Source organism: Eublepharis macularius, chromosome 8, assembly GCF_028583425.1.
Source record: "Eublepharis macularius isolate TG4126 chromosome 8, MPM_Emac_v1.0, whole genome shotgun sequence".
In the NCBI taxonomy this organism is placed as follows: domain Eukaryota; kingdom Metazoa; phylum Chordata; class Lepidosauria; order Squamata; family Eublepharidae; genus Eublepharis; species Eublepharis macularius.
The window spans coordinates 14,556,424-14,565,719 of record NC_072797.1 but is presented as its reverse complement, the minus strand read 5'-3'; the positions used below and the strand labels follow the sequence as shown (position 1 = coordinate 14,565,719).

Here is a 9,296-nt window from a genome sequence, read left to right as displayed (position 1 = left end):
TAGATGGTCCTGTGAGAAAGCAAACTTCCGAGTATTCGTAAGGGAAAGCTGTTAAAACCATTTGAGAAATGGTAAAGCTCTCTCTCTCTCTCTGATTCACCCACCACAAGCTAAACTCCCCACCAGCCATTTCAGAAGGCAACAGATGGATCTTCATCTGATACCTCTATAAACACAAATCCATACTATACACTCCCACACAAGCCTTGTGTTGCGGTAGCGCTCACGTGCAGACACGAGTCCATTCACATATTCTTTGGAATACAACAATTAAGATCTCCCCACATGTCACTAGAAACACACCCGAGATGATGGAAGATAATCAGGATTCTGACTTGAGCTGCAATTAAGACTCTTTATTGGCATTTCAGTCACTCCAAATTCCAGTTTCAAGAGCTCAAAGCAATCTGTTAAGCTGCTATGCCGTTACTCATGTCGAACAGCAGCACTTGCGGAGGGGAGGGGGTTATTTAAGGATATCAAATGCAAACTCAAACTAAGGGGGGGGGGAGAACATTTTTCTTGTCAAACAACATCCTATTTTTTGCTAAAAAGGAAAATTTTGATTGGAGGTTAGCTCGTTCTCAGATTAGTATATTAATTATGAAAGAATTCAAAGGCATTCTCCAAGCGAATTCAAAAGCAATGACGTAACCATTTAGAGTTCCGTTCTTTCCCTGCTTCTTGGAGACTCCAATCCCAGCTCCAAAATCACAGCATCTCAACAGATGGCATAACGAACAAGCCGCGAACCCCGGATCTCCCGCACTCTCTGGCAGTGCCGCAAGATGGTCAGAATGCTGTGGAAACGCTTGTCTGCCTTCAGCTGTGTGAACTCTTCGATGTCAGCCTCCACGATAAAGAACTCACCTGGAAAACACAAGATTTCCTTTGGATGCTGAGAGTCACGATTTTTGAAATCGGTTCAAGCATTCTTTGTGCTATGGATACATGACCAACGCGATGGCTCTGGACCGAAGAATGGGTCTCCGAAGAATCCTGGGAACTGACAGTTGAGCACAATGCTGAGAAACCTCACAAAAATACATCTCCCCGAATTCCAGAAGAGAACATGATTATTAAACTAGTTGGAGCTTGTGGTCATCTAAGAGTCTCTCTACACGAGACATCTGACGCAGGAAGAACACATGTTGGGAGATGCAATGTTAGCCAGGAAGGGTAGTTGAAAAAGACAGAGCAGCCAGCAGGGCAAAGGCTTTGCTATACACTGGAGCTGTGTGAAGGGGCTGTGAAATGCCAGAAAGGAAACTTCAGCCTGTTATAACCTCTCCAGATCCAAACCCAGCTCTAGAAGACAGCTCCAGCCCATTTCCATTCCTCGCTGCCCTCTGGTTGCAATCCCACAGCTTGAGACTGGAGAGGTGAAATTGACAAAGCCTCCAGGGAGGCAAAAATGAAATTAACAAACCCTCTGAGGAGCGATCTCTGTCAGCTGTCTTTTAAAACTACACTTCCTGGCTAACATTGCATCTCTCTACACTTGACGAACACGCGCTGTGATGGAAACTGCCGTCAAGCCATAGTCTACTTATAGTGACCCCTGCTGGGGTTTTCACGGCAAGAAACTATCAGAGGTGGTTTGCCATTGGCTGCCTCTGCATAGACACTCAGGTCTTCCTTGGAGGTCTCCCATCTAATTACTAACCAAGGCCTGTCCTGTGAAGCTTCTAAGATCTGATGAGCTCACGCTTGCGTAGGCTACCCAGGGCAAGTGTGGCTACACTCTCAGTGTAACAGAGGCACAGTTCATGCTATCCCTCCTTCTGGGAGATGACAGTAATTCACTTCGTCCCCTCTCCATCCCTCCTGGCCAGCCCAGTGCTTTTATTTCCTACGCCATTGAACTACGGAGCCATAGATGAAACAGTGTCATGGCTTCCTTTTCCACCACTTTGAAGCCAAGAAAGGGAGCAGGGTAGGTTTCTCCCCCCAGCGTGGAAAGCCAGAAAGGAACAAGGACGACTGCCTGCAGTTGGCGACACTGGTGCTTTATAAAACATTCAAGATAGGTTTACCACTAGAGATGGGCACGAACCACAAAAAAACCGGATCATGAGGTTTGTGGGTCGTTGGTTTTCACCAACCAGGAACCACGAACTGGCACAAACTGGGCAAGTTTATGAACCAGTTTGTGGTTCGTGGGGTTTAAATGCCCCTTTCCAGCCACTTAGCAGCAGCAGGCATTTGACAGTTTAAAGGGGCTGGGGTTTGGGTAGTTTAAAGGGCCCTGCGGCTTGCAAGCAGCAGGTCCCTTTAAAGGCAGGAGATCCTCCCTGCTGCCTGCCAGCTGATAGTTTAAAGGGACCTGCCACTTGCAAGCCTCAGGAAAAGTTTATATGGCCATTTCCCTGGGGAAATGGCCATTTAAACTGCTCCTTTACAATGCAAACGAACCAGTAGACCAGTTCGTGGAAGTTCGTGGAAATGAGCTTCCACGAACCACTGGTTCGCAAACCACGAACTGGCCTGGTTCGTGCATTTTTTTGGGTCGTAATTCGATTTGTGCCCATCTCTAGTTTACCACTGGCACAGTCAACTTTAAAAGCGAATTAGATTAATGAAGGTCCATCAGTGGCTACTAGCCATGGTGACTAAGGGGAACCTCCACATTCAGAGGCAGTCAACCTCTGAATACCAAAGCCAGGAGGCAACATAAGAGAAAGGCCTCGGCCTTGGGCATAATTTGACCTGGGTGCTTTTCTGGACTTGAGGAAACAGCAGTGTTTCCAGTCTGATCCTGTGGGACCGGACCAAGCCGTATGAGTCTGTCTGTCACCTCGCCCCAATCCTGCAAATTCACATGAGACACACTCTGCTGGGGACTTCTGCCACACGAATACCCTTAAAATGAATGGGAACCGTGCAGGAGTGCAGCTTGTGATAACTGAAGCCAAGATACTGCAGAAAACCTGCACGGGGGAACAGAAAACATTAAACCCCACTGAATAAGTCCTGGAGGCTGGGCATTTGTGTGTGTGCCCGCTCCTTGGTTCTGCAGATAACTTAATGGCTGGGCCTGGCCAGAGGCTCGTGGCCCGACACGTGCTGTGGCAGTGGAACCACAGCCAGCTTGGGATGCCCCTGTGGCTTGCTGCCCACTCGACCCTTGTATGGTGGGGGAGGCTGTTGGGCGGGCCTGTTTTTGTACATTGTACACCTATGTTTATTTCACTTTGTCAGCCATTTTGAGAACCTAGCATGGGAGAAAAAGTATTCTAAATCAATAAAGAAGTTTCTTGGTAGACCGTCCCTCTTTCCGCTGCCCCCCATCCTTGTTGGATCTCTCCAACGCCCACTCTGATGTCCTATTGTCTGGAGAGGCCTTTTCAACCCAGGGGTCTGGAGACGGAGCCCTATGAGGAAAGGCTGAGGGCCTTGGGAATGTTTAGTTTGGAGAAGAGACTGAGGGGGGACATGATTGCTCTCTTTAAGTATTTGAAAGGCTGTCATTTGGAGGAGGGCAAGGAGCTGTTCCAGTTGGCAGCAGAGGATAGGACCTGAAGCAACAGGCTTAAATTACGTGCAGAAAGGTACCGGCTGGATATTAGGAAAAACTTTTTCACAGTCAGAGTAATTCAAAGGTGGAATCAGCTTCCTAGGGAGGTGGTGAGCTCCCCCTCACTGGCAGTTTTCAAGAAGAGGCTGGATGAATATTGGTCAGGGATGCTTTAGGCTCATCCTGCATTGGGCAGGGGGTTGGACTAGATGGTCTCTGTATGGCCCCTTCCAACTCTGTGATTCTGTGTGAAAGATGCCTTTTGAGGCTAGCAGGGAAGAGGAGAGAGAAACAGAACACAACTGGGAGAATCACGTAGGGGAAAACCTTAGATGGACAAGCAGGCAGGCCCCACAAGCAAAGCCGGTCTGCTCAGCCGTGCCATTGTGACAGGCCACGGTCACCACGAAAGAGAATCGCTCCGCTCCATTTCTTTTATCCAAATCCTCCCTGTGTGACTGAATTTCCATTTCAAGCCCACTCACAGATGGGAGGGCAAAACGGTGCGAAAGCTATTTATAAGGCTCAAATACTATTTTACACACCAAATGGAAAAATGAAATTTTCCTCCTCGACTACAGAATTGGTGCTATTTATGAAAAAAAAAAATCCATCGTTCTGCAGAGAGGATCTCCATCTGTTGCCGTATGACAGCCCGAGCCAAGAAGGAATTCAAAACCTTCTAGCCGCAGCCTGAAATTGTACTTAATGAGAGTAATTTACAGACTCTAAGGCCCACAAACGTGATGTTATTCTTCAGGAATTTTACCTGGTCGTGTTCGCACAAGTTCACCTGGGCTGGGGCTTCCTGGCTGTTCCTCCAAGTACGGAGACAGGCAGGAGTTCAGTAGGTGCAGCTTCCCTTCAGTGCAGAAGCACTTGGAAAAGCTGCACCTGTTGAACGGTGCCAGATCAGGAAGACGCAGATGTAGCTTTCTGTCAGGTACAAACAGGGCAATCCTGTTCCAAGATCCCTGTGGACTGGTTCACACATGCACATGTGTGTCACTTGACCATTTAGCACTTGAGATGTGCAAACTGACCCCCCTGGAAAGTGCACCTAGTTCAGTCCTTAGCGTCTCCAGTTAAAAAAAGGATCTGGTAGGAGGTGATGTGAAAGATCTCAGCCCGAGAGCCTGGAGGGTCACTGCGAATCAGAACAGACAAGAATGACTTGGATAGATCCCCACTTGACCCAACAGAAGGCAGTTTTATGTATGTGTGTGAAAAGAGTTCTTCAGGCCTCCATCCCTGTTCAGTTGGCCTCTGGATAAAAATTCCTAATGAAAATTACTAACTTCTTGTCACTGGTTTGAAGATTGTTCCAATCGAGTGGGGAGATAGACGAGAACTTGGGTCAAGGCCTTTTCCGTTGTGGCTATACAGAATCATTTATCTGCTGTGGTCTGTCCTCCCGGACTGGGTCCGAAAATGTTTTATTTAAGCTTGCTTTTAAAGTGTAGCAGATAAGAGTCGTGGCGATTGGCAGATATGAGAGGACGGAGGCCTCCGTAGGGTATACAGGACTTGCTTTGAGCTGGGCAGTGGCGTTGTTTTGTTCCACGAAGAGTTCTTTTAATTTATCTCAAATTTTAATCTCAATTCTTCTTTTAACTGCTATTATTTTTTTCTTTCTAGTTTATTGGTTGTGGACTGTTATCTTAAAGTAGCTTCTTTGGCAGGCTTAGGTGTTTGGGGATTATTATCTCTGCCCTGAGCCCGCTCAGCGGGGAGGGCGGACTAAAAAATCTAATCTAATAATAAATAAATAAATAAACATTATTCTTGTGGGGGGGGATCCTGACTTGCTTTAATTAGTCTTTCTGTTGTGTGAGAGGGAGGCAGCGGGAGAGTCTGCTGGTAGGAGAGAAGAGACTTATGATAAGGGGACTTCCACACTCTCTCTTTCACACTACGGCTAGTTATGGATATAGTTATTTTACAGAGATTCTGTTAAATGGTACTGAAGTCTGATAGCTAGTTATGAGTAGGAAAAGAGGACCCTTTCTTGCCTCCTCCCAAACAAAGCTTGATGGGTTTTTTTAAACCTAATATTAAGATGAGTAACAGATTTATAATGTCTTGCAGACAGCAGTGATATTGAGGAGCAACTGCCTACAGAAGTGGAGGATATTGAGGAGTGATATTGAGGAGTAACTGCCTACAGAAGTGGAGGATAACCGATGAGGAGATAGTAATCTTTTAGGCTATCGACAATTTAATGAAGTTAGACAGATTACATGAATTCGCTGTGCATGGCATTGCCAGGTGGCCCACTGATGAGGGGCAAATTCCTGCCCTTGCCCTCCCTTGCCCGTGATTCATCCAATAAGCAGTGGGAGAAAAATGGGGAATCACATCACAGCACCACAACAGTGCTATTGGGGAAATTCCTAGAGCATTGTGGGCAAGATGACATCATAGAAATATCTTGGAGAATGGCGTGAGAAGTATGATGTCTGTTTGTCCCTGTGCATCAAATTTCTCATGCCACTCTCCAAGATATAAGGACAGATGGACTCCTATTCTAGCTGTATCTGAAGAAGTGAGCTGTGGCTCACGAAAGCTCACACCCTACCACTAATTTTGTTAGTTTTACAGGTGCCACTGGACTCTTGCTCTTTTCCACTACTATAAACAGACTAACACAGCTATGCATCTTGATCTCTCTCTATGGAAGGCATCACATTTAGCCGTACAAAATGGAAATCCATCAACCTTGTGAAGAAACTTGCACAGATACAAACAGACATCATATTTCTCATGCCACTCTCTAAGATATAAGGGCAGATGGACTCACATTCTAGCTGTATCTGAAGAAGTGAGCTGTGGCTCACGAAAGCTCATACCCTACCACTAATTTTGTTAGTTTTACAGGTGCCACTGGACTCTTGCTCTTTTCCACCGTTACAGACAGACTAACACAGCTTCCCATCTTGATTTATCAGAGAATTAGCTACGTTTTCCCTTCCCGTGCTCCACCCCCCGCCCCCCGCAAGCTGAAGATCGTAGCCAAAGGAAAGGAGCACTGGGGGAGTTCCCACAACTTTTTTTTTTAATGCTCTGGTTGCAAAGGATTGAGAACAGCCGTACCAGATAGATTAAACATCCATTTTAACTGTGCAAAGCAAATTTCAAACGCACCTTTCGTATCCTTAGTTTCTTCTTCCTGGAATCTGAAGTAAAGGTTCCTGACAGCACTGGACATGGTTTTAGCAGACTGGCGCATGATCTTATACTTGCTGGCCACCGCCTTATTGATTTCTTGGATCACTGCGTTCACTTGATTATACGAGAGACGGCCTCGCATGTACCTGTGGCGAGAAGAAGGAGACAGTGCTCGTGATCTGGGAGGAAAAACGATGCAAGCTCTGAGAACCTTACACCTGAGCGCACATGCATGTGTGACATCCAGGGGTTAGTTTCAGGTGGGTAGCTGTGTTGGGCTGCATCAGAAGAGCAAGATTAAGGTCCAGTAGCACCTTAAAGACCAACTATATTTCCAGGGTATGAGCTTTTGAGTTAGAGCTGTCCTTATCAGATAGGGAGTACCAATACAGAATCACAAGAGACAATAGCCAAAGAATATATCGTGACGTACTAACTAAACCATAAATCAATTTTCAAATATAAATGTCTTATTATTTGTAATATTTTCTCGTACACACAGACTGCCTTCAATATATATCATTACACACAAACTTCCCACTGCAACGGCTGTACAAAAAGTGTTAGTGCATACGTAAACATAAAGTCCTATGAACAATCATTTCATAGCTGTGGGAGTTTGTTATCGCCCTCCAGATCAGAAAATAGAGGAGGATTATAAAATGATGACAGGATTAAAGATGGCTGCTAAACAAAAAAACTGTGTTGTAATGGGTGATTTTAACTACCCACACATTGACTGGGCCAATGGGTGTTCGAATCGGGGGAGAGAAAGTGAGTTTCTAGACTGTCTCAATGACTGTGCTATGGAACAGATGGTTACAGAACCTACTAGGGGAGAGGTGATCCTGGATTTGGTCCTCAGTAATGCTGAAGACCTGGTGAGAGATGTAAATGTGATTGCACCACTTGGGAACAGTGACCATAATGTTATTGAGTACAACATATGTATAAATAGGAAATTGCCAAATAAGACCAACACAGCCATGTTTAACTTCAAAAGGGGTAACTTTTCTGAGATGAGGGGGTACGTGAAGAAGAAACTGAAAGGGAAAGTAAAAAAGGTCAAAACACTTGGGGAATCTTGGAGACTATTTAAAACTACAATCCTGGAAGCTCAAATTAAATATATACCGCTGGTTAGGAAGGCACAAATAGGTTTAGGGAAAGGCCAGCATGGTTAACAAGCAATGTAATAGAAGCTGTAAAAGGTAAAAAGGATTCTTTTAGGCAGTGGAAAACTAGTCGGAGTGAGGTTGATAAAAAGGAGCATAAGCTGTGGCAAAAAAAGTGCAAGTCTGTGATCAGACAGGCAAAAAGGGAATATGAGGAGCATATTGCAAAGAACATAAAGAAAAACAATAAACAATTCTTTAAATATATTAGAAGTAGGAAACCAGCTAGGGAGGCAGTGGGGCCCTTGGATGACCAAGGCGTAAAAGGATTACTAAAGGGTGATAGGGAAATGGCCGAGAAGCTGAATGCGTTCTTTGCTTCTGTCTTCACTGTGGAAGATAAGAAGTGCATGCCCACTCCGGAAGCACTGACTTTGGGAGGGGTTTTGAAAGACCTGAGTCACATTGAGGTGACGAGAGAGGAGGTTATGCGACTGCTAGATAATTTAAAAACTGATAAATCACCGGGCCCAGATGGCATACATCCAAGAGTTCTGAAAGAACTCAAGTGTGAACTTGTAGATCTCCTCACAAAAATATGTAATCTGTCATTAAACTCTGCATCTGTTCCTGAGGACTGGAAGGTAGCTAATGTTGTCCCCATCTTTAAAAAAGGTTCCAGGGGAGATCCGGGAAATTACAGGCCAGTCAGCCTGACGTCAATACCGGGTAAGTTGGTGGAAACTATTATCAAAAATAAAATTAGTGGGCACATTGATGACCAAAAGCTGATGAGGAAAACTCAGCATGGGTTCTGTAAGGGAAGATCTTGTCTCACCAATCTGTTAGAGTTCTTTGAGGGAGTGAACAAACAAGTGGACAAGGGAGACCCGATAGATATTGTTTATCTTGACTTCCAGAAAGCTTTTGACAAAGTTCCTCATCAAAGGCTCCTAAGTAAGCTCAGTAGCTATGGGATAAAGGGCCAAGTCCTCTTGTGGATCGAAAACTGGCTAATTAATAGGAAACAGAGAGTGAGTATAAACGGGCACTTCTCACAGTGGAGGGTGGTGAGCAGTGGGGTGCCACAGGGGTCGGTATTGGGTCCAATGCTTTTTAACTTGTTTATTAATGATTTGGAATTGGGATTAAGCAGTGAAGTGGCTAAATTTGCAGATGACACGAAATTGTTCAGGGTGGTGAAAGCCAGAGAGGATTGTGAGGCACTCCAAAGGGATCTGTCGAGGCTAGAAGAGTGGGCATCCATGTGGCAAATGAGGTTCAATGTAGCCAAGTGCAAAGTAATGCACATTGGAACCAAAAATCCAAAATATAAATACAAGTTGATGGGGTCTGAACTGGCGGAGACTGACCAAGAGAGAGATCTTGGAGTCATGATAGATAATTCACTAAAAACGTCAGCACAGTGTGCGACTGCCATAAAAAAAGCTAATGCTATGCTAGGGGTTATTAGGAAAGGGATTGAAAACAAATCA

The 9,296-nt window shown here is 45.2% G+C and overlaps 1 protein-coding gene across 3 annotated transcripts in view; it reads right to left on the bottom strand.

Moving 5' to 3' along the window:
• Positions 1 to 350: 350 nt before the first annotated feature.
• SKA1 (spindle and kinetochore associated complex subunit 1) overlaps positions 351 to 9,296 on the bottom strand; it is a 31,139-nt gene continuing 22,193 nt past the window's right edge. For all 3 annotated transcript variants that reach the window (XM_054987160.1, XM_054987161.1, XM_054987162.1), the window contains 2 exons: positions 6,662 to 6,831; positions 351 to 870 (listed from right to left, as the gene is read on the bottom strand). In XM_054987160.1, coding sequence (XP_054843135.1) covers positions 722 to 870; positions 6,662 to 6,831 — 319 coding nt within the window. In that variant the 3' untranslated portion in view covers positions 351 to 721. The remainder of the gene's footprint in view (positions 871 to 6,661; positions 6,832 to 9,296) is intronic.